This window comes from Rattus norvegicus, chromosome 2 (genome assembly GCF_036323735.1).
Source record: "Rattus norvegicus strain BN/NHsdMcwi chromosome 2, GRCr8, whole genome shotgun sequence".
Classification (NCBI taxonomy): domain Eukaryota; kingdom Metazoa; phylum Chordata; class Mammalia; order Rodentia; family Muridae; genus Rattus; species Rattus norvegicus.
The window spans coordinates 159818827-159846810 of NC_086020.1; the positions used below are offsets into that span (position 1 = coordinate 159818827).

The 27984-nt window shown below is 31.9% G+C and overlaps 1 protein-coding gene across 1 annotated transcript in view; it reads right to left on the bottom strand.

The window, feature by feature from the left end:
- Nucleotides 1–27984, bottom strand: part of Si (sucrase-isomaltase) — an 80335-nt gene that overhangs the window by 14259 nt on the left and 38092 nt on the right. Inside the window, exons 22-41 of the mRNA NM_001389226.1 lie at nucleotides 27378–27466; nucleotides 24599–24648; nucleotides 23830–24000; nucleotides 23449–23604; nucleotides 20821–21027; nucleotides 20407–20558; nucleotides 18409–18577; nucleotides 16007–16103; nucleotides 15811–15923; nucleotides 15600–15725; nucleotides 14384–14512; nucleotides 13332–13442; nucleotides 11954–12016; nucleotides 8293–8409; nucleotides 6944–7031; nucleotides 5594–5732; nucleotides 4048–4181; nucleotides 3132–3166; nucleotides 2929–3045; nucleotides 495–643 (exon numbers count right to left, since the gene is read on the bottom strand). Of these exons, the coding sequence (NP_001376155.1) occupies nucleotides 495–643; nucleotides 2929–3045; nucleotides 3132–3166; nucleotides 4048–4181; nucleotides 5594–5732; nucleotides 6944–7031; nucleotides 8293–8409; nucleotides 11954–12016; nucleotides 13332–13442; nucleotides 14384–14512; nucleotides 15600–15725; nucleotides 15811–15923; nucleotides 16007–16103; nucleotides 18409–18577; nucleotides 20407–20558; nucleotides 20821–21027; nucleotides 23449–23604; nucleotides 23830–24000; nucleotides 24599–24648; nucleotides 27378–27466 (2412 nt within the window). The remainder of the gene's footprint in view (nucleotides 1–494; nucleotides 644–2928; nucleotides 3046–3131; nucleotides 3167–4047; nucleotides 4182–5593; nucleotides 5733–6943; nucleotides 7032–8292; nucleotides 8410–11953; nucleotides 12017–13331; nucleotides 13443–14383; nucleotides 14513–15599; nucleotides 15726–15810; nucleotides 15924–16006; nucleotides 16104–18408; nucleotides 18578–20406; nucleotides 20559–20820; nucleotides 21028–23448; nucleotides 23605–23829; nucleotides 24001–24598; nucleotides 24649–27377; nucleotides 27467–27984) is intronic.

A 27984-nucleotide genomic window follows, 5' to 3' on the forward strand; every position in this document is an offset into this window, starting at 1 on the left:
TCTATCTTTCACACAATGATTGCTCAACCTTAAGAGATGGAGGCATCCCATTTATGACTGGGTATACTGCACTTCCTTATTTGCTACATCTTTTAATCTTCAATCAAATATGAAGGTATACAAGTAAAATTTACTATTTTGATAATTTTATTGAGTATTAGTTCTTAAGTTCTAATAGACAGTTGTGACTTTTAATTAGTTTATCAGTAGTAAAATCTGGAGGCCACCTTGCTCAATTGCACAGTTAATATAAGAGATGTGAGAAGCAAAGTGTCTCATGAATAAGTTAAAGAGATGTTTTAAAGTATTAATTGTTTCATTATTAAGGTATTTTATATAACAACTTAATACCTATGAGGGCTTCTTAGAAATATTTATGTAAAACCTTTATTAGCTCAAAATGTATAATAAAATCTATGAAATATTATACTATAGATAATAGATTAAAGTAATCCAAAGCTATTCACTGAAGAAAAAGTAAAATTCGCACTTACTCATGCATGAGGGGTCTGATGACAGTTCCACCTTGAGCATGGGCTTCATGCATCTGTGTGTAGAAATAGGGCAGCAAAGTGTATCTGATTTCTAGAACTTTCTTTGACATTTGAGCAAAAGTTTCATTCCAGGAAACAGGATCTTGCCTCTGAAACAAAGTACAATGCAACAGTCATAGCTCATTATTAGAATCTCAACATTCAAATAAATTATTAGAGAATTAGCAAATTATTAATAATATTATATTCTATATACTATCTTTACAAAAATCTCCATGCTGTCATAATTATTTTTTATATGAAGAATGAAAGTATAAGAATAATAGTATTTTAATACGATAATCAAAGCCAAAAGCTTGATTTACTGTTCTTAAATATATGCAATGTATAGTTCATATTTTAAAAGATGATGAAAATATTGCCAGTTATAGTAATAGTCAATGTTGGAATGTAAAATCTAGAAAGGAAATGATATGGTTTGTTAGACAAATGTGGCCGAAATATCAAGAGGTAAGTAGAGCTCACCATATTAGCCTCACACACTACAATGCAGTCTCACGTGAAGTGAACAGACTAATATACCATAGCACAGGAGGCATGTGCACACTAATCTCGAATGCATTTCAGTCTCCTTTGGAATATGTATTCAAGTCAAAGGAATAATATTAGTGGTACAATATTGAGAATCTACAAAAAATGTTGTTCATATCAGGAAAATATGAGGGACAGCGATTCTTATATATTTTAGTAGGGATCATGGAAACAAACTACACTTACTTGTAATTACAAAACACACTTCTTTTAGGTTTACTAATAGCAACCCTCAAAGAGGCTTTTAGAGCTACATCATGTTTGTGAAGAGTCTGACTTTACTAGAATTTGGAAATAAGAAATTTGGTATGGAAACCTGTTGTTCTCCCTGGCAGATGCACTATTAGACTAAGTAAAGATTGAAATTACAGTAGCACAACACTTATTAAGTTATGCATGACCTATGTATACTATATGTTACCTATTTATTTATAGTTTATTTGAGTGGTTTTAGAAAGAAAGATAGTAGGATATTGCCACATTACTTAATGTCAACTTTTGTTCTGTTGATTCACTAATATATATATGTATATATATATATTTCTGAGCTTATTTATTTATAGTTGTTTCTTTCATCTATCCTTACTTCTCTATTCTATCTTACTGAGATCTTGCTCAAATATCTCCTCATCCAAGCCATCATAGAATCACCATTTAGGTAAAAAACTGCCATATATATCCTCAACTGTATTCCCCAAATTCATACTCATTTGATTTTGACATATATTAAAAGTAAATGTGATATAAATAAATCACATTATAATATTATGAAATAATATAATATAATCTAAATATTTAAGCATATATAACACTCTCCAAGAATATTTCTTAAATCACCCCCTATCCAGACTTTTCTTTTTTTCGGAGCTGGGGACCGAACCCAGGGCCTTGCGCCTTGCGCTTCCTAGGCAAGCGCTCTACCAACTGAGCTAAATCCCCAACCCCTATCCAGACTTTTCTTAATACCCTTTTTCTCCAGTGTGGCAATATCCTAAGTTATAAACATGTTTCTATTAAAATGTTCATATTCTTAAAAATATTTCCCCATAGTTGCTTGCCTTTAAAACTGCTTCAAAAACTGCTATCCTTGTAATTTGATTATTAAGAAAATAAAACACTCCCACTAGTTCAAGTAAAATTTGGATAGTACAAAGTTTTTTCAATACATCCTGCATCTGTTGATTCATAAATGTGCTAAGATTATGTCTTTCTGATGTTTTCTATTGTTTTTCAACCTTGGACTGACATGCTTTCTGATCAGTTCTTTTTCTCTACAAATTAACTAAAAGTTTAGCACAAGTTATTGCATAATAGTATATTGCCTCTTAGTCGTCACAGTTTTCCATTAAATTAATCACTGTCTTACATAATACTCAAAAATTATATGCAAATAAGTCAATAACTCTCAGTTATTGCCACTGCAAAGAAATCTGCCCTTAAAAATCATGCAATATTTTCTTGTTTCTCAGTTTCTAAACTTGATTGTTCTATATTTGCTTTTAGAGTTTCCAATTTCATTCATTATTGCAAATGTGTCATTCTTATAATCAATTTGGTTTCAAGTTGAAATTTTTGTTGTAATTCTGTCCCAGTTGAAATAAGTCCTACAATAAGACATTTTTACCTAACTCTTCCAAAATTTTATCAATCAACTATAGCACGTGTGCTCTGTAAGCAAGCCATGCTTTCTGGGTATACTATTATTTCATAAATATGATAAGGTTTAAAGTATTCATGTATGACATTGTCAAGTAAAATATAATTGAAGCAAAAGCAAAGAACATAAGGCTGTATAGGGAAAAATAAATAAAACAAAATTGACACAAATATAGTGATTACATACTCTAGTAAATTGAATGTTGTGATTCCTTGAATATGGATAAAAGGCTCCAACTTGCATCCAACGAGTACAGAGATGGTATTCTGAATCATTAAAAAAGCCGCAGATATCTGCTCCAATCTAAAAAATAGTTATATTTAATGTATATCAAGTACTGTTTCTTAATAGGTATAGACTACAAATATAAATTAAACAGATTTACTTACGTATGGTATCCCAAAAAGATTAAATTCCAGCATGCCTAAAAATTAGAATAAAATTTTACATTGATATTTTCATTCGTTTTAGTATTTTACATTTATTAACAAAGATATTCTCTTTGTATATCACTTCTTATTAAATGACATATTTCAGTATTAATAAATTATTCTTTTATAAAACTCGTAATAATTGTTATTATATATATTCTCAAGGATAAGAGATTATATTGTTAAGATAATAGCACTACAACATAATTTAAACACAAGTAAGCTATAAACATAACATAGTGGCATAACACTAAGTTATGGAGTTCTGTTTTAATTTAGCCATTTATTTCACCATGTAGAACAAATGTAAATACTTTTATTAAATACTACAATAAGTGAGAATTTCAACAAAATTGAACACATATAATTTTTAATCTCTTCGGTAAAGATATTCTAAGCATGGTTTGAAGGAATTTAGTCAATAATGATTATGTCGAGAATCAAAACAGTGGTTGTCTATTCATAGTTTGAAATGTATAGCCTTTTGCCATGTATCTAGTGTCAGAAAATACTTAGTTGGATGTTTCTTTCTTTACCATCTCTCAGTGATTCTTATTCTCTAGCATATAATATATGCTATTTTTTCTTTGCTTTTGAATGGTCTCTTCAAGCTTTTGCATTTCAACATGAAACAATCCAAAATGAGTAAAGATATTTCTATTCAAATAAACTAGCTGAATCATCAGTCATTTACTTCTCTAAAGTATCCTTGATTATATCTGCCTGACTAGTGACAATTCAGTGATGACCTGTTTCATAAAAATAATGTTAATGTTTTAATTCTTACAATTTAATGATGATAGCTAGCACAAGATGAAGTAAATATTTTCTCAAAAAGTATAAAAAGTATTGATAGAAGATAATTATCACATACCAATGAGTGATTTTTCCAAATTATCCCAGTTTGCATAATTGTCTCCAAGCCAGTGTCCACCCCATCGACCAGCTGTGGGATATGTGGACCGAGAGATGACTATCCCTCTCAGACCAGTGGTGTTCTGTAATGCACTGTGCAATGAAGACATATGTTGCATATTTGTATCATTCATTTCCCTTAAATGTTTCTTTATATTTGTTTGCTTTTTAAAATATTTCTATTGTATTTATTTCATTAAAGAATTAAATATGTTATTGGATATTTTATGTATTTACACTTCAAATGTTATCTATCCCCTTCCCAGTTCCCACAGTCCTCACTGCCCTGGAACTTGCTTTAGGTACCAGACTGGTCTCAAACTCAGGTATCTGCCTTCCAGGTGCTGGAATTAGAAGCTTGTGTTACAATGCCTGACTTAAATATTTCTATTGAGACAATTATGAAAAGAAACTACCTATGGTATGGTACAGGTTTCCTATCATGGTCAACACTTAACTCACTGTGTACTAAAACCCTTCCAGGCATGACAGACATTTTTTCTTATCTTCTAACATTTACTATAGTGACATGCATAGGAACATGATTTTTTTCTTTTTAAACCTTTCAAAGAATGCAAGTTAACTATAAATAACATTAACTAAGCTAATAATCAAATAGAGCATATAAGTCTAAATGTATAACTCAATCTAGCTCTTCTTCTCAGTTAAACATCCATATTTTTGCAATGTAACTCTGAATAATATATTCACTAAAGTAACCTTTGTATAACAGCATAGAAAGAATGGGAGACTTTAATGGATTATTTGTTTTTTGAAAAAGCAATCATTGTACTTTAGTTCTGCAATTTATCGCTAGTCAAATCTCATCAAGAAAATGTATTTTACAAATGTGTTTATAATTACTCTTCTCTTTCTCTTCTATCCTTAGAGAGTAGAGTTAATGACTTTGACTATTAAAATATATTTCAGTTTAAAATATAATGCAAAGATACATTAATTTACACTATTTGCATCTTTTTCACTTTTCAGTTTTCATCTTTCATTATGCAGGTACTTCCTTTCCTATGTCACTCTCTGATAAGCATATATTTGTATATATGACACATACATATACACACATAAATATATATAAGCATATATGCATCTTATACATATATGGGACATACATATATGTATACATATACAAGCACTCACATACAAATGAACACACACACATATATATATATAGATAAAATAAACTATCTACTATATTGTCCAGACACACATGTATGTAACACTAAAATGGCCTAAAACTCTTTGGAGTAACATGAATAAAAAAACAATAACCCAATAACATAATAATGATAATTAGACTGACTGATATTTTACTTGATTGAGAGAAATGAATTTTTTCTAAAACTTATATAAAGAAGAAATAATTTACAAGGAACAATTGAAATGGAAAGAAATTCAGCAAGACTCTTGAAGTATGGAAGTTTGAAGCTGATATCATCAACATATATTGAACCAGAAAAGCAGAGGAGAAAATTAGAAATATAACTTACTCCAGAGTGGGTTTTACTTGAGACCACCCATATAAATTGTGAACATCATAATGCAAAACTGATGAGCCATCGCTAAGTATATGTTCAGTCTCCATACACATGGTTCGGAAATGTAGCCCCTCACCTCTTTTCGTGAGTTCTGGGAAAATCAATGAAAATATAGTAACGCTTTGACGACTCTAACTTGAAATATGTAGCTCATAACTACATATGCATTAATTTTAAATATCTGATTTGTTTTATTAATGACATAAAAGAATCTTATAGGTACAAAATAATGTTTTAATTCATGAACTAACTGGATTCTATTGAACTCAGTGTCAGACCACAATGATCACTCAAAGCTTTCAACCATTTGTTATGGTGAATATGTGCAAAACCTGTTCTTAGAAACATTCTGAAATACTATACACCTCAGTTAGCTATATTTTCCTGATGTGCCATAGTAAACACATACACATTTTACCAAATGTTAAAATTCCATCTACTTGTATGTTCTTAAGGTAAACAAATTATGCAATTTAATTAATGATTTTAATCATTTGTACACTTTATGTATATCAAATTTAAATGTCTGTAGTGATCTGTGGACTAGTGGATGAAACTTTATAAATGTCTTAAATATGAATACACTGTCAGTTGCATATGATTTTTAAGATTTACTTCTTATTTCTTTTGTATGTGCACAGGTACATGAGTACAAGTACTCATGCAGGCCAGAAAGTAGTGTTGGATCCTCTGAATCTGGAGTTACACAGTTTTGAGCTACTGCAGGTGGGTGTTAAGAACCACTTTGCTTCTTTGAAAAAGCAGTAGACATACTACAATTAAGCCATCTCCCCGTTGCTAAAACTTCTATTACTTTTTATTCATTTAAATAGCAAATGCTGATTCAGTACATTTTCATTAAAATAATTCACTTAAAGCACAAATCTCAGAACCAAACTGCTCTGGTCTTCAACCAACTTTGTGTTTGCTATTTCTTTTCGGACATTAGCTGTCACCAGACCTCAAGTGGCAAGGAATGATAGCGTTCTTCAATTTTCTCCTTGCTAGTAATAATTGCTAAATATTTTTGATGCTTCAAGTAGTTTAATTCAGTAAATTCTTACAAAACCATAAAAAGTTAAATTAAGTTAGAATTATGAGTACAGAAAAAAACATTTACTTTTATTTTCAAAACGGTTTTGAGTTGTTTGACATTAGAAATGAGATTGGACATACTGGTCAGTGGGAATGACGATTAAAATTCTAAGATAAATTTATAGTTACTATCACATGAGGTCTGTATAAACAATAAGCAACAATAATGATACAATATTATAAAAAAGTATAGTCATCAAATTGTACCTGGGAAATACGGTGGATAATTTAGTGTATCATTTCTGCATTTATTAGTAACTGTTCCATTTACAAAACTAGAAGGCTCATTCATATCCTTAAAAAGAAAACAGCAAGTTAAAAAGAATAATTTGGTAGCACAAGTTTATAATTCTAGGACTCAGGGGACTGAGTTCATACTGTCATTATCTTTAGGCAGTGTGAGTTATCTGTGAGGTAGAGTACTATACTAATTAATTTGGAGTGTTAGAGTACAAATAAGTTAAAAGGTTTTTCATAAAAATTCCTCGCTTCACTCAGAATATTCAAAAGGATTTTTATAACTTATGCTTCATTAGAGAAACCGAAAATACTGCATTTCCCTTGTAGATTTATGCAAATAAGAGTGAATTGACTATCATGCTTCATGATATAATTTATGATGGTATATGTCTTAGAAACTGCACTCCCTCTAACCCTATGTCAAACTGACAACAAGAATTTTAGATTTGAAAATACAAGATAGAGTTTACAATAGAAAAAACGTCAAGGGGCATCTTTATACTTGATCTCAGGCATAGGGCCATGAAGCAACAAGGAGCACTGAGAACATGAATTACAGTTTCTGAAATCAAGCAAAATGGACAGATACTTGAATAACTTTCAGGAAATGACTTCTTCCACTTGAGAAAATTTATCTTTTCTTAGCCATGTTTAATTCTCAAGACATATTTGAAATATTTCTTATACTTCGGATGTATGAATGTCAAATAAATGTTGATTTTTGAATCATGTGTTATGAATCATGGAATTTCCTATCCTATAGGTATATAATGTATCCATACATTAAATTTTCCTTTGTTGAAGACTAAGTAAATGCAAGTGTCCATGTTCAAGGCATCACAGCAATCAATCCTAACCAAAAAGCCTGGACAAGCATAGTGTATATTCTTTTGCATTAAATATTTTCCTATAGAAACAGATTCTTTTTATACTTTCTCTCTCAAAACTATACAGATAATATTTGTAACAAAATTGTAGAATTAATTCTAAGATAAGGAAGGCATTTGAAAGGGACTACCTTTGTTAATATTTAAATGTGACATTTTTGCACTCGATAAGATAAAGTGAATCAGTTAATGTATTTTTCATATATAAAAGCAGAGGCTACTTTGGCTACTTTCTCAAGTGGAAAACCCCAGGAAATAACAATCACACACATATATCGAAAATTTAAATGTCTATTCTAACCGTTTTCTGTATAACAATGTTCAGCAACAAGAGAGTGAGCTGAGCTACACAAGGCTACATAGGCATTATTATATTTGCAAAACCACTACAAAATAAGTGTAAGCAAAAATTCTTAAAAGCTCACGTACAATCCACAAGCCATCAAACTTCATTTTTTCATTGTAGAAATCATAAATTTCTCTTGCCCACCACTCCAATGTGGAATTCCTAAAGAAGTCTGGAAATGCTACATGTGCTCTGGAAGCCTAAACAAAAGAAAATGGAGATGCATTTTCTTATTGAAAGAGTCCTCAGAGAATATGTGTATGTGACCAGAATTTTGTTTTCAGATTCTCTAGTTACACTTGAGTAATGATGAATGTAGTTTCTCTCCAACAACCCATGGCCATGAGGAGAGGGGAGAAAGGGCAATGAGGAAGAAAGTGTAGCTCTCAATCTTAAGTGGGTGATAAGAGAATAGCACAAGGATGTAAACAGGCTACACAATTCCATGAATCAGAGGAGGCATAGACTAAACGCATTTTTTGACGAAATAGAACAGTTTCATATATAAATCACAGGGGTTGTGCAAACTCAAGTCAGATAAAATCCAAACATGGAGAAAGGAAGTGTGCACAATCACCCAACCCACAAAGTGAGGAGGTTTTGGCAATCAATGTTTGCTGGGAGAAGGGGATCCAGGTTAAAAAAACCAAAACTCTTTTGTGATAGCTTGTGTCTTTCTACAAGATAACCATAAAAATACTTCTCTTTTTTATGACCATAGAATCTATGCTGAGTCATATACGGTAATCAAAGGAAAGAAAAGTAGAGTATCATTGCAGTAACATCTCATTTCAAGTGAATAAAAAAAGAAATAAAAAGGAAAGTACAGGGATTGATTCTAAGCATGGTAGAGGAGAAAGTTTATTGTAGATTATGAGAAAGCATAACCAGAGGCAGGGACATCTGGGAGAGACTGGAGTGGACATGACCATGAGCTATATGAGGAGAAGGGTGAGGAGATGGGAGATAGAAGACAGTCAGGGAGCAATTGTAGCAGGTTACATAAGGAAGGGAAGCTGTGGAAAAAGCAGTCCAGTCCCTTCACTGGAAAAGTTCAGCGTAGGGTGTGGGTTATGCCAGCCAGAGAGTTCTGTAACAAGTAGTAACTGAGGGATTCACGCTAGAGCCTGGAAAGCCAGGTGCACTTTGATATGTTAAATAGGCATCTCCAGATTTGGCACACTAACATTATTTTGTATATAGTAGATCATTTTGATGAATTTCTGTATTTTGAACTATTCCTGCATCCCTGGGATGAAGCCTACATAATCATGATGAATGATCATTTTGATGTGTACTTCGGTTCAGTTTTCAAAAATTTTATTGAATATTTTTGTATCAATATTCATAACGGAAATTGGTCAGAAGTTCTCTTTGTTCAGACTTTGTGTGGTTTACATATCAGAAAAACTGTGGCTTCAGAGAATTGGGTGTTGTCCCTTCTGTTTCTGTTTTGTAGAACAGTTTGAAGAGGATTGGTATTAGGCTTCTTTGAAGACCTGATAGAATTCTGCACTAAAACCATCTGATCCTTGGCTTATTTTGGGGTGGTGGTCTTATAATGACTACTTCTATTTATTTAGAGGTTATGGTATTATTTAGATGGTTTATCTGATTCTGATTTGACTTTGGTACCTGATATCTAGCTAGAAAATCAGCCATTTAAGCTAGACTTTGAGTTTTGTTGACTATAGGGTTTTGTAGTAGGATCTGATGATTCTTTTTTAATTTCCTCAGTTTCTCTTGTGATGACGCCCTTTTATTTATGATTTTGCTAATTTGCATACTCTCTCTGAGTCCTCTGCTTAGTCTGACTAAGGATTTACTTATCTTCTTATTTTCCCAGAGAACCAGCTCCTGCTTTTTTGATTCTTTGTATAGGTCTCTTTGTTTCTACCCGGTTGATTTTAGACTCAAGTTTGATTATTTTCTGCCATCTACTCCTCTTGAGTATATTTGACTCTTTTTTTATTCTAAGGTTTTCAGACATCCTGTTAAGCTGCTAATGTGTGTTCTCTCCAGTTTCTTTGTGCAGGCACTCCGAGCTATGAATTTTCTCTTAGCACTGATTTCATTATATCCTATAAGTTTAGTCATATTGTGCCCCTATTTCCATTAAATTCTAAAAACAGTTTATTATTGAATAGACAAGTTTTCAGCTTCCATGTATATGTGGGCTTTCTGGTTTTTGTTTTTGTTTTTGTTATTGAAGACCAGCTTTAGTCCCTAGTGATCTGATAGGATGCATGGGATTATTTTAATATTCTTGTATTGGTTGAGGAAATCCATCAATGTAATCCACTATATAAACAAACTCAAAGAAAAAATCATATGATCATCTCATAAGACGCTGAGATAGCATTTGACAAAATTCAACACCCCTTCATGATAAAAGTCTTGGAAAGATCAGGAATTTAAGGCACATACCTAAACATCATAAAAGCAATATACAGCCAACCAGTAGCCAACATCAAACTAAATGGAGAGAAAGTTAGAGCAATCCCACTAAAATGAGGGACTAGACAAGGCTGCCCATTCTCTCCCTACTTATTCAATATAGTACTCAAAATTCTAACCAGAACAATCAGACTACAAAAGGAGGTAAACAAGATATAAATTGGAAAGGAGGAAGTCAAAGTATCACTATTTGTAGATGATATGATAGTATACTTATGTGACCCCAAGAATTTCACCAGAGAACTCCTAGAGCTGATAAACAACTAGAGCTAAGTGGATGGATATAAATTTAACTCAAATAAATCAGTAGATTCCTCTACTCAAAGGATAAATGGGTTGAGAAAGAAATTAGGGAAACAACACCTTTCACAATAGTCACAAATAATATAAAATATCTTGGTATGACTCTAACCACACAAGTAAAAGATTCATAAGAGTGGAGCAAAGACTGAAGGAAACACCATCCAAGAGACTGCCCCATATAGGGATCCATCCCATCTGTAGACAGAGAATCCAGACACTGTTGCTGATGTCAAGAAAAGCTTTCTGACAGGAGCCTAGTATAGCTAGCTGTCTTCTGAGAGGCTCTGCCAAAGCCTGACAAATACAGATATTGATGTTCAAAGTCAACACTTGGAGTGAGCACGGCGACTCCAATGGAGGAGTTAGGGAAAGGACTGAAGGAGCTGAAGTGGTTTGCAACCCCATAAGAAGAACAAGAATATCAACCACCAGACCTCCTAGAGCCCACAAGGACTAAAACACCAATCAATGAGTACACATGGAGGGACCCCTGGCTCCAGCTGCACATGTAGCGGGGGATTGCCTTAACTGGCATCAATGGGAGGCAAGGGCCTTGGTCCTATGAAGGCTAGTTGCTGCAGACAAGGGGAATGCTAGGGTGGTGAGGCGGGACTGGTTAGTTGAGTAGGGGATCCCTTTCGTACAAACGGGATATGTGGATGGATGAGATAGGGGAACAACATTTGTTATTTCAATAAATAATATAATCAATAAAATAATGTTATATTGGACAAAACGAAATAAAATATTATTTTGATAAGATAAAAATCCTAAATGTGATTTAAAACTTAAAATTGCTTCATCTATAAACTAATAAAGCCTTATACATAGGAAAAGTTAGGTAAATACAATGAAAAATAACCCTATAGAAAATATTTAAAATTAATCTTCTTCTGTTTAAGGAAAATCTTCAAATTCAAGTATATGCTTATACACATGTAATTTTAAAATCTGATTTTTGGAATTTAGTAATACAAGGCTTACGTTAACAGCTTCATCTTCGGTTATAGTCTCATCTATTGTAACATTAGGTAAATCTGGCCAGACCTGTAAAAAAGTAGTAATAGAATAATAAATAGTTCAAAATGAATTGAGTATGATTGCTACATAAATTAGAAATATGATTTTAGAGGCAAAATTTAATTTTTCAATCTCTGTCCCTGTAATCCCTACACTTTTACCTTAACCATTCATTTTACAATGATTTTAAATCTAGAGAAAAAAAATGTCAAAAATATATCTATCTTCTTCCTCTACATTTCCTGAATTTTAGCATATAGTATAACCAAAATGAGTTGGATAGAATTGATTAACTAGTGTTCAGAATATTCTTGAACTCAATGCTTATTTCAAAAATATCATAACTTGTATCCAACAACAACTACAATGACCAAAAGATTAGGAAAAATTAAATATTTAATAAATTATGTCAACATAGGAATTTGTAAAATTTATTCTATTATAAATGTTATCAGATTTTTCCTTGAATATTAAAGAAAACTCTTCCTAATCAAGGGACTTAAAACAAGCCCAAGTTTCTAGGAAGTGTGTTATTCACAGAAGTCAGAGAAAACAACTAACCCTGACCCCAAGCCTTATCGCCCAGAAGTGGTAAAAATGGGCAGTTTGACTTATCTCTCTTTCAACCCCAAGTTTGTACAGAAAAACAGTTTCCATGTCTGGGAAACCATTACCTTCCTCTGTCCTACTGTAACTTCAGTCTCCTACTCCTGGCAGCACGTTATACTATGCGCCCAGGATTGTACTGTTCCTCCCACACCGGCAAAGGTCTGATCTCGCTCTAGAGGTCAATCTCAGATTTTATTCTTTTAATCCCCTCATTCTATTTATTCTTTAAAAATACTTTATGGAAATCAAATCCAGATATTTCCATAATTCACTTGGATTTCACTATCACAGTTTGTAAGTTTCAATGAATAACTTTCCTTATTCACATTAATCAGATAGGTTTAGTTCTCCAACAAAATAACCAAACCCAAATCATTACTCTTTTTATCAATAAGATGCTCTTTGCAAAAGTAAGAATACATAAGTATTTGTCACAGCATGATATCAGGAGCAGTCACTTTACTATGGCAAGTTTCATTATAAAACATAATATATATATATATATATATATATAAACACTTAATAAAATACAATTTAATGATAAAATATTTGGTCTTAGGATTTATGTGAATTGCTTATTTGTGTTTAATAATTGAGATTTAGATTAGACAGAACACATCATATTTTAATTATTAAATGCGTATTTTTATCTCTCATTCTGAATGTTTTGAAATACTTAAATATTTTTAAATACGGCATTTTCAAAATTATCGAACTTAACAGTATTGAGTACCTTTGCCCAACAAATGTCATTTGTGTTAGGCCATTTGACAAAAACATCTTTCTGTATTCCCCGTTCAAAGGCAGGGTAAGGCTGTGTTTCATTTCCTGAAATTGCTGGATCCTAAGGTTAAAATAAAAATACAAAAGAAAAACAAATTATTTACTGAGCAAATCTCCGGTGTGTAGGGTGGCCAATCAGAGACACTGTAGCTTTCTCCCTTTGTGTTATCCCAATCTTCTGTTCCCATTGGAAAAAAATGGCCAAACTCCAGTGCCACAACAATATTCTAAGAAATTCTCAAAGCTAGGGAAAAAAAAAGCTAGGAACTCAAGCAAGCTTATTAAATGCTTTTTGGTTTCGTTTTTACCTGATGAAATTATTTCAGTTATCTAGCTTGCTCCATAAAATATATTAATAAACTTGTCTTTGCAATGATTATTTTTATTCATCCCAGAGGAAACTAAATTTTTTTTTGTTCTTTTTTTCGGAGCTGGGGACCAAACCCAGGGCCTTGCGCTTCCTAGGCAAGCGCTCTACCACTGAGCTAAATCCCCAGCCCCGAGGAAACTAAATTTTAAGTGAGAAAAACAGCAGAAGCAGAAGAAATTTGAAAGAACACCTGGCAGCTATATGGGAACAAAAGTATCTACTCTCATTTGGCTAAGTTGAAGCCATTTATGGCTAAAGTGGTGAAGAAAAAGCACATTTCATCTTTAGTATCTATCATGTGACTTTGTATTTACACATAGACCTTATTCTCAGGTAGCTCAGAATAACCCAAGTAAATATGATAAAATATTAATGGGAAAAAAGTCAATAAATATGAGTAGATTTGGAAAATTGTTTAATTTTTTAAAAATTTGTGTGTGTGTGTGTGTGTGTGTGTGCCTTTGTACCATGGGTGCTGAAGACGCCAGAGGAGAACAAAACTGGAAGAGGAAGTAGCGATCACCAGGCTCCAAGTTTAAAGGTGTCTTTTTTTTCATAAAGTGTTTCATACCCTCATTTTAGAAAAGTAAATATAAACGAGTAATAGAATTCATTTAAAACTTGATACTGACCAGTATAACAATATATTTCATTCCATCTTTTCTTATTCGGTCAACAAATTCAGGAAGAGTCTTGAATCGTTCACCAATTGTGAAGTCTAGTTGCCTTTCCATATAATTGATGTCTGTATACTGAACATCCTAAAATAGAAAGTAATAGCAATTTGAAAGAGCTCTTTGGAGGTTGTGCCTTATATCACCTGTATAGTAGTCAGACCTGTATTAAAGAAGTTTTAAAAAGTTAATAAAGAATGAAAGATAACCTAAGGACAATTTTATATGAATGATTGTTTTGGCCAATAGTTCAACAATAATTTTATCTGAGAAGTAAACATTCTAAATAAAAAAATATTTCAATACTCGATTCCATGGAAAACAGAGACAAAGGGATTTTAATGCTATGAAATTATGGTAACATGGTCTCTTAAGCACTGAAATACATATATATATATATATATATATATATATATATATATATATGCTTTTGTACTCATGTTAACCATAATTCACATCAAGATAATTTAATTCTAACAATAACAAAAGAAACAAAATACTAAAAATTTTATCAATTATTATAAATGTTTTGGACCTAAATAATTTAAGTTGATTTTTGAAATAAGTTAAATGATTCATTGTTTACATTTAAATATTTAGAAATATATTCAAAGCACAAAATTTGAAATTTACCATTGGAAATTTCAAATGAGTCTTAAACAAATAACTTGGCAACCATTTTCTGTCAATTGACCCTCTCCTAAATTATTCAATTTTATGTAAATTTTAACTGTCATACTAGGATAATACTGGAAAATCTCATGTTCATTGATTCGCATATGTATGAGTTATTTCTGATAATTACACATTCAGTGATATTAGATTCTGATATAGAAACAATGCTTCACAATTAGTTACTTATGTAAATGCAAAATGAGCTCTTACATGGATAGCCTTATACACTGGTGTGTTTATGTGTTACAAGAATTCTTTACTATAAATTAATCTGATGTCCTGAGCATTGTGGAAGGAACATATTCTTTAAAGCCTGCCATTCAGCCTTATCTATTCCAATTATATACCTTAGGTCTCCATACACACAGCTCATGACAAACTCCTTCAAATTTGTCATATTAAGTCATTCTACAGATTCTTCAAGTATAGAGATTACAGAAAACATATGACTAAGCCATTCACATGTATGCAAGAAAAAATGAGTTATTGATATACATACATAGGGGATATTAGCAGCCACCATGTCGTTATATAGTTGTTCAATCTCTGAAGTATTTCTGTATCCATAACGACATAATTGGAATCCTAGAGCCCAGTAAGGTGGCATGACTGGAAAGCCAATTACCTTAAAAAATATTGTAAGTTAGATAAAAGAAATATTTTATAATATAAATAAATTTTATCATTCTTTATGTAAAAATGCATCATACTTCATGATATTGTCTTGTTGCAATTTCTGGTGTTGGTCCCAAAAACATGTAAAAATCCAAGATTCCACCAATTGTGCGGTATGTTAGAGCAGGAGTTGGCTGGAATGTAACATCTGAAAATCCAAAACAAGATTTAAGTTTTTATCTGCAAGAGATATTGGATTTATATGCGAAAGTTAACAAATAATAACCTTACCCATTCCATTGCTGTTCAGTAACAGAACTCCATGAGCATTGCCCTCATTCTCCAAAGCCATATAATAGGGATGAAATCCATAGGAATTAAGTTTATACTGAAACATTAGGAAAACATAAAGAATATTTAGGAGGAATAAAGTATGAGCTAAATCGATGTTGCTTCAATTCAGTAACATTAAGCTTCGAAATTAATGTACTCCTGATTAGCAAATTCAATAATACTTGAATAAAACAAATGCACTTTTTAAATATCCTTTTTATTTGAACTGATACTTTTATAGAGCATGCAATTAAATAAGAAAGTATGTAACATTCATAAACTATATGAAGGTAACTGACAAGCAACCCTGAGGTTAGAGTAATTGTTTCTTGGAGAAAGTTAGGTATCTCACCTTATTTGTAAGTAATCACTATTCCTAAAATAAAATGTCCCAAAAATAAACATAGTGATGTAAGCAATCAAACTGATAACAAAATAAAGTTTCTAAAAATAGACATCCATATTCAGAATGCAATTTCTATTTTCAAACTCAAATTTTAGTAATATATTAGCATGTGAAATGAAGGTCAAATTAATCAAATAGTAGCTATATTAATATTAAAGAGTTCTTTTGAAATAATTTTGATATACCATTTTTTGAATAGATGCTGATACATTTTCAGTATGATAAAGATAGCATTGATTGGGCATATTATCACAAAAAATAAATGCAATATCACTTTATGTTACTGAATATATATATATATATATACATATATATATATATATACTTCAAGTAGTAACTGCAAGTAAAACTGATGCTGAGCCTGTTTTTAAAACATCTTTATTCACAATATATTTGAAATGGTGACAATTAATAGTATTTATTTTCAATGTATTAGGTATTCAAGAAATGTGTTCTCATATCAAAACAGAACTCTGGGAAGTATCAGAATACATGCCGATATTGTTAAGGATATAAGTAGTAGTTTGAACACATAAAATGAACAGTTTTATCTGTGGAATATAGAGGCATGGCATCCAATCTCTAACAATGAAATATATATATATATATATATATGATATATATGTATATATATATATATCACAGCAGTTATCTCCAAGAATAATATAAATAGTTTTGTTCTATGTGGCTGCTAAATCTAAGAAGCTATTTAGAAATCAATTGTATATCAAGCTCATGTTAATCTAATAGTGGCTATATTAATAATGGAGAGTTCTTCGGACATAATTTTGATATAGCCTTTGCATATATTCTGCTATATAACGCATAAGTGCTAGGGAGCTGCTATGCAGGCTCCTGCGGGTAGAAAAGGCATCAAAGGTCTCACTTGACCAATGCTGTTACCTACGTGATATACTAATGAATACCTGAGAAGATGTAGACACTGAGCAATAGTGGTACATAGTTTATGGAAGTAGCCAACTGCTGTCCTGATTGGAATTGAGATGAGCCAACAGGAAGGTTTCAGACATAATGCTATAAACCTAACTGAAAAAAAAAAAAAAAAAAAAACATGGCCAGGGAAATAATAGGCTCTAGCAGAGAACCTGTTGATGTTGCTCTAGTAAATGGTCATGTTTTTATATTGCTTTTCAAATTTAAGTTTATCTACATAGATTTGAGCTGCTACCAACTTTGGTCATAGAAACTTATGACCAAAGTTTGGTAGAACGTGGCCATTTTTAATGCGCAAAAGTACCACTGTTCGAAGTGGTGATTATAATCACCTGTGACTACTCTATCAAAATTAGGACATGTCTACCTCTATATCAATTTTCTGTACCAGATTACATTTCAAAAGAGGGGACACAAAGGACTCAAGGGCTGGCCAAGAGTTCTGTAAAATGCTATCTTTTCTATGTACCATTATTGCTGTACACATAACCTCAGAGCAGCTGCATTAACCTGCAAATGATATGATTAGGAATTAGAAAGGAGAGCCAGAACGCCCCACCTTTAGCTGGGAGTAAAGACTGCTAGGAAGGAGAGAATCACCCTTTACAATGGCTACTGCTAGGTTTTCCAGGCTCTGCTGGGTAAACTCTGCCCATGTGTATGTGGGAAACATATTGGACTCGGTGGTTTCAAAAAACAAATAAATGAATTACAATTAAATATATTTCCCAAAATTAAAAATACAATCTTAGAACTAAAATTTAAAAAAAAAAAATTGTTCAACATGGTTTCAAAAATTCTCACAGAATGTTTATTTTCTACCTTTTTCTATAATTTCCGATAGTATTTTGTTTTTCAGAAAACCACTCCATCAGTACAGCAAGTCTCTATTCCTCTTTAGATCAAGTGTTTCAGGCTTGAGTTACCAGCCTGCTAGAAGTGAACTAGGTCAGCATCACTATCTTAGCTGCCTTATTTGGTAGCCACAAACTGTACGTACTCCAGGAGGTTGATCTCTTGTGAACATTCCCCAAGTGTGCCAATTCAAATCGCGCTTGAATGCCGTGTGTTCCACTTCCCCGAAACCATATAAATAATTTGATGGCAGACGTGTAGATATCTGGATAAACTGATCATTGAAGGCAAATCCAGGCAGACTAGAATCCCAGCTGAAAACAGAAGGAAACAAACAAGTCTATCTCTGTAATTATGTTTAAAATTAAAAAGTAATGACTATAGTTACTTTTATTGTCCTGAAAGCAAATAAATGCATTTTCTATACGCATACACACTGTAACATTGCTAACCAGAGGAATTAATTTTTCTTGTGATCCTAATTATAACTAGGTATCAAGTGAATATAGTTAATTATTGTCATACTTTTCTTTTGACTAATTTAATTACTTAATAATTAAAATATATTTTGTGTAGTATTTATTATTCAAGATATAAGAGGAGAATATAATTATAGTTTAGTCCAATGTATCATATAACTGATCAAAATTATATTAATTTCTTGATTCATATCTTAAAGATAAATTTCATCTATTTTTATCTATCCTGTGGGAAAAATCATTGTCTTTATTTCTGTAACTTTAAAAATAAAGCTTATCAGGAGCTCTAATCATAATGGTTATTTCAATGGTAAGTTTTCCCAGTTACTACATTCAGCCGTTTTCTTACTGTATTTTGTATTTGTAATACAAGGCATGTAGGAAAAGATGTTTAAAGAGAATGGACTGTCACTGTAACTATTTGTGAGAAAATTTTTAAAAAGGAGAAAAAGAAAGAAGAAATATTGATGTTATGAAAAGTCTGAGATACAGCCAAAGCTTCTATGTAATTTCTAAAAATATTGCAATATAGAAGTATTTATCAGCTCCCCAGTGTGTTTCATAGATGATTTTATTTGTCAACACTTCATACTAAAAGTGTTCTGCAATAATATCTTACTAAGCCAGGGTAGTTAGAATTCTCTTTATTTGCATCAAGACTGCCCATAACTGCCAGCAACATCCTGACATCATTTAAAAGAAGACATGGTGAGCTTAAATAAAAATGCATTCCAACTTGGTGCAATTGGTAAACATGAGGAGAGTGATATTTTAATAGATTCATACATCATAAACCTAACGTATATTTTTCTCAATTTATTTTCATCAACATCTATCAGGTTCCAGGTTTCACAAATATCTCAACAGTTTTTATTACCCAGTTCCAGAGCGCAGTCTAAATTACTTATTGTACCATCACATGCCATGTATATTAGGTGAATCTGCTATGATCTTTTATATTATTATACTATTAAAATTAATATTTATTAACAAAAGTTGTTATGTGTAGATCAGCTCGACCTTCCTTTGCTGTGGGATGGCGGCTATGCTGTCAGTACTCTCCTGGCTTCCCTTGACTCCTTGGATAAAAGACACACACACACACACACAGTGGTTCTTTTTGAATTGCCTTTGGACACTGTTGCTTATTGCTAGGCATTACTAACTCCCACCAAGGAAAGTGCACCCTTAATAATGGTCTTCTCTCTGCTTCTTCCACCTGCCCTAAATGTCAGTTGCTAAACTCACCTGACCGCCAGCCTATAGGAGTGGCCTGTGTGGCCACTCTATTTTGAGATCTCACATGGCTCTTAGTTCTCTCTCCAAAGCATGGTGAACTCTGTTTCCCTTGCTTGCATATTCCTGCCTGCCTCCAGGGACCCAGTAGTACTGCCTGTCCCTTCAGCCCAGTAATTAGCACATGGATTTCGTTACTGACAGATCAAGAACCAGTTGAGGAACAGGACGTTAACATCAAATCAGCCCCTACAAAAAGTAATCATACCTATGGAGTAAACTAAAATTTTGGATTTGTTCTTTGTATAGTCCTTATGAATATGTTGCTTGAAAAATTTTAAATTGTGAAAATAATTCATACAACGAAATGTTAGAATAAAACCCCTTTAAACTAAAAATGTTCCTCTCATATGAAATTAATCACTTACATAAGCTTTCCACTGCTTCTTCTTCGAACCTGGATGCCAAAAGGATTTTCCTTGATTTCTACATCATAGAGTCTTTCATTAGAACTGGTAGGGGTGTCTGGAATATTTAGTGGTACAGGAACTTCATATCTCTTATGCTGAGCATCATAAATCTGTTGCAAAGAAACAGTGCCAATACACAGTGTTTATACTTACTGCTAACAGAGCACATGTTTTATAATCTTTCCCAGAGGAGTACTTAAGATTATCCATTTCTATATAGCCACGTTTTATCTAGCATTCCATATGAATAAAACAACAACAATGCAAAAACTAAAAAAACAAGCAAAAATATGAACACAAGACTCCAATGCAATCAAGTCGAATATTAAATTCTTTAACTCTTTCTCCTAAGAAAGCCTATATTCAACTTACTTTAAACTGTAGCATGTCATTTTTGTGATATTTTACTTCCACACGGAGAGTGGAGATGGGATTAGATGGAAGCTTGATTCTAGCATTTGCAGGATTCAACTGGAGTTCTGCTGTTATGCCCGTGGGCAAAGGTTGAATTGAAGTTAACGTATAGGGATTGTGTTCTGGAGGAAAGTAGCATGGAGGCACATTGGAGAGTCCACTAACCTAAAAACGATACATGTTCAACATAAAAAGCATAAGCATCATAGGCATGAATTTAAATCAAACAGAGAGACCTTAATTAAGCTTAGTAACAGTTTTTGTGACACATAACAAAAAATATTATTTGTTTGATATATGTTCTACATTTTTATATCACATATTGGCATACTGAATCTAGTCTTAGAACAGTAGAGACAAAACGTCAAATATTATTCATCAATGCAAAATAATAAAAATTAATTGTGTTGCTTTGACAAAAATATGCAAATGAATTTTGCCTGTATTTTATTTTGTGTTATAAAATACCACTGTTTTCTCTGTCTGAAAATGACTTTAAAATATGTAGTTGTAGTTTATTTTCCTCTATTTGTAATAGTACTAATATAGTCTATTTTATGGCTCATGTTTAAAGCTGTAGATTGGATTCCTACCTGGATTTAAAGTAGGAAATCTTAACAAAGATATTTTTGTCTGCTCTTTGACAAAGTAGAAGATAGTACCCAAAGATAAGTTGGTAACTTTGGCATTAACCATGAGATAGCTTACCACAGCCTTTCCTATCAAATTTCCATAGTTATTAATTGATTATAGCTTTTGAAGAAGCAATACATATTTCAGTCTATTTTTCAGATATTGTATAAACTCTAAATCTCCTGAAAAGGAGATACAAACTAATTACACCAAGATGATGCTTTTCTACCCTCTTCCTTGTAGTACGTAACTTGCAAATACAACACCAATAATTGTGATGAACTGTGAAAGCACAACCATATGGTAAAGTTGGACACTGCTGACATTAAAATGCTGGAAATCAACCTCAAGTTTCTGTTTAAAAGAATAAAATCCTGTTTTGCTTAATCAACTCAGATTTTAGGCGCAGAGAGTCTCAGATTAAAGCAATCCATCTCTAATGTGAACACTATAATTGTCATTCATAATGCAGCTTATATAATTGTCACCTTTAGACACTTCTACTTTATGATGCTATCAGAGCTATTTTATTTTAATTTCACTTCATTTTTTTTGTTAATAGTTCCAATCAGAATTGACTTTTTCCTGAGTAACTCTATTCTAGTATTAGTAGTTTAGGTAGGCATGGAAGTTAGGTAGTTAAGACTACTAACTTCTCTTCTGGAACACTTAGGTTTGATTACCAGTACCAACAGGGCAGCTCATGGCCTTTTGAAATTCCAGTTCCTTAGCTGCCAACATTTATTTTTAGTCTTGACAAGACTGCATACATGTGGCTCTCAGATATACATACTGGCAAAAATTTTTAGAAAGTGAAAAAAATAATTCAGGAAAACAGCTTTAAAATCCATTATGTATTCAAAAGAAAAAATTAGTGTTTCCCAAGAAATTTCTAGCTATCTAAATATAAAATATGTTGTATAAAAGTTTTGTTTTAGCACAAGCTGCCTATGTCTCAATAAACTTGTATGTTTTACAAGTAAATAAGTTGCTGTAACTTTAAGAGTAGTAGTATGAGTGTTTTGCATAGTAAGTTTTCAAATGATTTTAGATGATGTAGGAAGTTTAGGATTCAAGAAAAATGATGTCAGCTTAAGTATAAATATGAAGACTGTTAACTACCTGGAAGAATTAGAAGAGTCATCAATGTATCCAAAGGTCTACGAAGGATCTACTTTTCCTAATAATATCAGTGATTTCTTCCTATATTTCCTCCCGAAGGTATTTTTTATGTTTGCTTTCTTATCAGAATCAACAATGTGATTTATATACAGTCTGAATACAGCTGGATTAACCACACCATTCAGTGCTATCTTGCTATTCTCTTTTTCTTTCCTTTCTTATCAAGCTAGCATTTTTCCGCATTGTCACTTGACATTAATGCTTGAACCCTTATTAGCATTGTTATTCTCAATATATAGTTCTCAGTGCTGTTAAAAATAATTTGCATTCTACCTCTGCAGTGCACGTGTTTGTGACTCGGGCAATAGAGCACCATGCTGATCACTCATTCTTCCTAAATTCACAACAAAACCAATGTTGCGACCATAGTGAATCTCCACTGTCCATCCTGTCTGAAAATCTGCAAAAAATTTGTTTTTTTTTTCACTGCTGTCCAACACAACTAAAGCATCCCTTAGTTGCACAGGTCCAAGTTTTATAATAATTGTACACTATAAGTAAAACAAAGTGCTATTTTGTAAGGAAAAAATATCCATTTTTGCTTGAACAGTGATGTATCTGGTCACCTTGTCTGTCTTCTCCTACACAATGTCTTTAAAGAAATAATTCATCTAAAGGTTGATTGTCTGTTAGACATGCAGGCATCAAATAACAAATGGTTCATAAATGGTTATAATTTCTATATTGTTGAACTTAAAATTGACATGTAAATGTCTCACTGATATGATTATATGAAAATCACATATGTATTCACAAGAAAAACTTGATTACCGGTTGCCATAAGCAGCCTCTCTGTTTGCATGTTTCCTCTGTCACTGTGCCTACATCTGGGTAACAGGTGAATTTCTCGTTGTCTGAGAAGGTTTGGGACCATCTAACTATGAAGCTTTTGCCAAGGTTGAAGTTGAGAGCTGTAATTGACAGAATCTACAAAATATAATAATAAAGATTACTTGTTTAAATTAGTGATATTTTAAACTTGATTTAAAACTATGTTAAAATCTAGCAAACAAAATTTTCAGAAGTATTTATTACTTTGGTATATTTTTTTGAGGAACAGAAAAGTAAAGAAAAAATGTGTATTTAGAACTCCAAAATAAACGTTAGAGAACATAAAGAAGCATATCGGACATTTTAACGTGGTCGGTTTACCTTATTGGTAGAATCAAAAGTGAAGTTAGTATGAGTAGCCATTTGCTGGTCATTTTCACCCACTGTAATGCTCCTGACATCCTCTCCCAGCCCAAGGACTTTGATTGTTTTAAATGCAAGGGAAGTTCCCTCTGCATATGATGAATGCGTGCAGTTTAGAACCAATTCATTCTGAGAAGAAACAGGATAAAATGTCAGATTTGAGTTTTGGTAGTAATCAGATCGATGAGAGGAATAAGGGAGAAGTCAATGAAGGAGCCATCCGGTTTCCCATCTCACTAGCTGTCACAGTGCAAATAATTTTGTTTGTATATGTCATAAAACCTTATTTTTAGAATTATTGATGAAATCACATATAACGTCAGTCAAACATAATATCTCTTATTCTTTTCCTTTTATTGATCAATGATAACTCAGTATTGTTAAAAACAATAAGGAATTCTAACTTCTCTGAAAAATTCTTATTCAATATTTTTAAAAATTAAAACACATTTAATACATAGAAATTATCTTCCTTAGGATGTTGTTACAGTAGACTTTAAAACAGAAAGATACCATGCACAAATTTCATCATAAATTTAATCTAATTTAGTTAATAAAATATTTTTGTTTGCTCATAATGAGATAATTTAAATTTCAAAACTAATTCAACAAGTTATCCCTTTTAATGTTATTGAAAACTAGAGGGAAATTTAATTCCTTCTAAGAAATAGTCTATAATAAATAATAAAGTAGATATTCACAAAAAAATTTTCCACAAAATGCTTACATTTGAGACTGAAAACGTGTATAATATATACATTTTCTTTTCTATGGAATCTGAAATTGAAAAATAAATAGTTATCAGATAAAAATTAATTGACTTTTTGTATTTTACAATATGAAAATACTTATTATTTTAAAATTATAATAAAGAATAGCTACAAACAAACAATTTATACTTTTATGTTTCTGATAAGTATTAAGAAAAAAAGAAGTTTTAGGTAGAAAAATTAGCTCCAAGGGGATTTGAAAGGACACAGTGTGTAAACGATGGTATAGAGGAATTTTAATCCAGCAACATGGCTGCTCTGTAAAGAGAGCACATCCAATGACCATTGGTCTATGTGATCCAGTCAGAATGCAGACACTCCTTGGATTACAATAGAATCTGACTGGAATACAGACAGGCCTTAGTACACACTTTGAAACCCTAGAAATGAATGTAAATTTAGTCTGTAGAAGGCAGTTGCCATGTTTGAAAGTGACACCTAATTGAAGAGCAGACAAAATGAAGAATCAGAGATTTAACAGAATGAGTCAGGAATAGAATATTTTCAACTCACACAAAAACAGCACAAGAAACAGAGGCTACTTAAGATCAGGATGCTATTTGTGTTGTGGAACTTTGGTGAAGGACAGTTTTACAAAGACAGGTTGCAAAGATAGCAAGTTAGGTGCAGGTAAAGACAGATGAGCCAGAAAAGGAGGAGCTGGAACATTAGAACATATATCCAAAGTTAGTATGAGGCCAAGCAGATCAATTCAGTCTGAAATCCAAAGAAGCTGGAGTGCATTAGTCAGCTTGGAAGATTAGAAGGAATGGAGCCTAGGCATTTACAGTCATGGACCTAGGGATGGTTAATACAGAGAAATGTTCAGAGCTGAGCCCAAGCTGAGTGAACACACAGCTTGGATAAGACTTTCGTCTCATCATTTCCTCTGAGGAAACAAAACCAACTATTAAAAGATATAATTAAAATATATTGTATGATATATAATGTATATGGGGAAATGTTCCTGAAGCCTCAACCTTACACAAACAACCACAGTCAGCTAAGGAATGCTGAGAGTGGGAGAAAGACTTCTCCAGGGAAGAGCACAGTAATTGGTATCCTGTATCAAATGGTCAACCCTGAAAATATATATGTACAAGTAAGATTATACATAAGGAGCAGAAGATATGCACATACAGAAATCTCTGTGTGTGTATATATATATATATATATATATATATATATATATACCAAAAATCAATGATAAACAACATCATGAATTAGAAAGAGAAAAAGATGGATACATGGGAGGAAGACAAAAGGAGAAGTAATATAATTGCATATTATAATTATATTTATAATATCAAAATTATACAGCGATGTATGTTTTAAATAATAAGATAGTAATTTTCATATTTTATTTCACTGTTAACAGAGATAGTAAATCTATTTTCTGGTTTAAGCTTTCCATAAATAGAAAAATAGTCTAGAAATTCAGTCGGGTGTATTTACCCAAGTATATAATCCTGTTTTGTAGAGGCAGAAACAGGAAAGTCAGAATTTTGCACAATCTGTGACATATGGAACCTTGTCTCCACTAAGAAAGCACTCACAAGAAAACAATATGTTATTTCTTGCAATACTAATGCATAGGTTCTACCTATGAAATTATGTATTTTTTCTATGAAGAAATGATAGAGTAAGTCCCATTTCATGTCTCTATCATTTTTTAGTTTTGGAAAGGGAAGGAATATAAAGGTATACTTAAACGAAATTTAACCTATAACGAAACTACTACTTAGTGACAGAAATGCAACAAAACAATGAGATTTGTGTCATATGTGCACTAAAACATTCCAAAGCCATCTTTATAGGGTAACTGAAGGGGAGCACCAAATTTTGAAGAAAAATAAACATAATAAAGTTTAAGGAAGTTTAAAAATACTGAGTTCAAATAGAAACTATATGATAACATTTGTAGACATATAAAAACTATTACTACCTAAGAGCACCATATTAAAATAAATAAATTAAACATGTTAAGAAAAATTTAAATGGTTCATTAATCTAAAATATAAAGTTAATATGCATGATTTACATAGCATAATAAAATATCTCATGGCTATTTTACTAATAAATTAGCTTGGTTTTGGTTGTCCTAAGTTCTCAAAGTATAGAGTAAAAGATTTTAAATAATGGAAAAAGAATTTCTTCTTTCTTTCTTTCTCTTTCTTTCTTTCTTTCTTTCTTTTTTTAAGATTTATTTATTCATAAGGTACACAGTGTTCTACCTGAGCACCAGAAGAGGTCACCAGAACTCATTATAAATGGTTGTTAGTGACCATGTGGTTGCTGGGAATTGAACTCAGGACCTCTGGAAGAACAGTCAGTGCTCTCAACCTATGAGCCATCTCAGAATTTCTTTTGTTCAAATAATTTGACACTGACATTAACTACAGCTGAGAGTATTGATTTGGTCCTTTTGCTTTCATTAATAAAATTTTATATTTAAATATTGCAATGAATTTTCCAAGACATTTGAAAACTTGATACAATCCAGACACTTGAAATTTTGACAGGGTATAACAAATTAAAATAATAATTTTCATTAAAATCACGTGCATTTGTCAAAGATATTTCAAAACACACCATTCATATGATATGTTAATCAAATAAGCAATCAAAATTATATATTAAGTAATATAAAAATCATTATGAATGTAACTTGTATGAATTAAGCTAAAATACTGTTATCATAATGGGCAATCAAGCATACACTACATTGAAACTTGCCTTTAGATTCGCCATCATCCCAGAATAATTCTCCTTTTGCTGCCTGATTATCATCTAATGCAACAATGAGGCCTAGAGGATTCTTTCGGCTGCAAAGTAAAAGGTTGGTTGTATAGAATTAAAAATTATTTTGTAATCAATGTATAACTTAAAATGAACACATTTAATCTAAGTTTTTAGTTCCGTATTAGCATAATTTTTATATTTACATTCTTCAGTATAAGTACACTTATACAAATAAAGTCAAATCTTATACACTTTAAAATATAATATCAGTCTATGATATTATTTTATTGTTGAAGGATATAGCATCTGCAAATTTTAAACTATATGATATTCTCATTAAAACTAAAGACTTAAATGTGTCTGAAGAATGTTCAGCTTGCAGTGTTGTATATATTGATTAGTGTTAAAAACACTCACTATCCATATTTGGTTACCATTAGTGAAATCTCATGAATCAAAACTTTCTATGATTCCATTGCCAGGAATACTACAAACTCTTCTGTTTTCTATGGGTACTGCAAGAATATTGTGCACACGCAGACAAGCAGGCACAGATACATACATTAAGATTTAAAACTCACCAGCTTACTAAATAAGAATG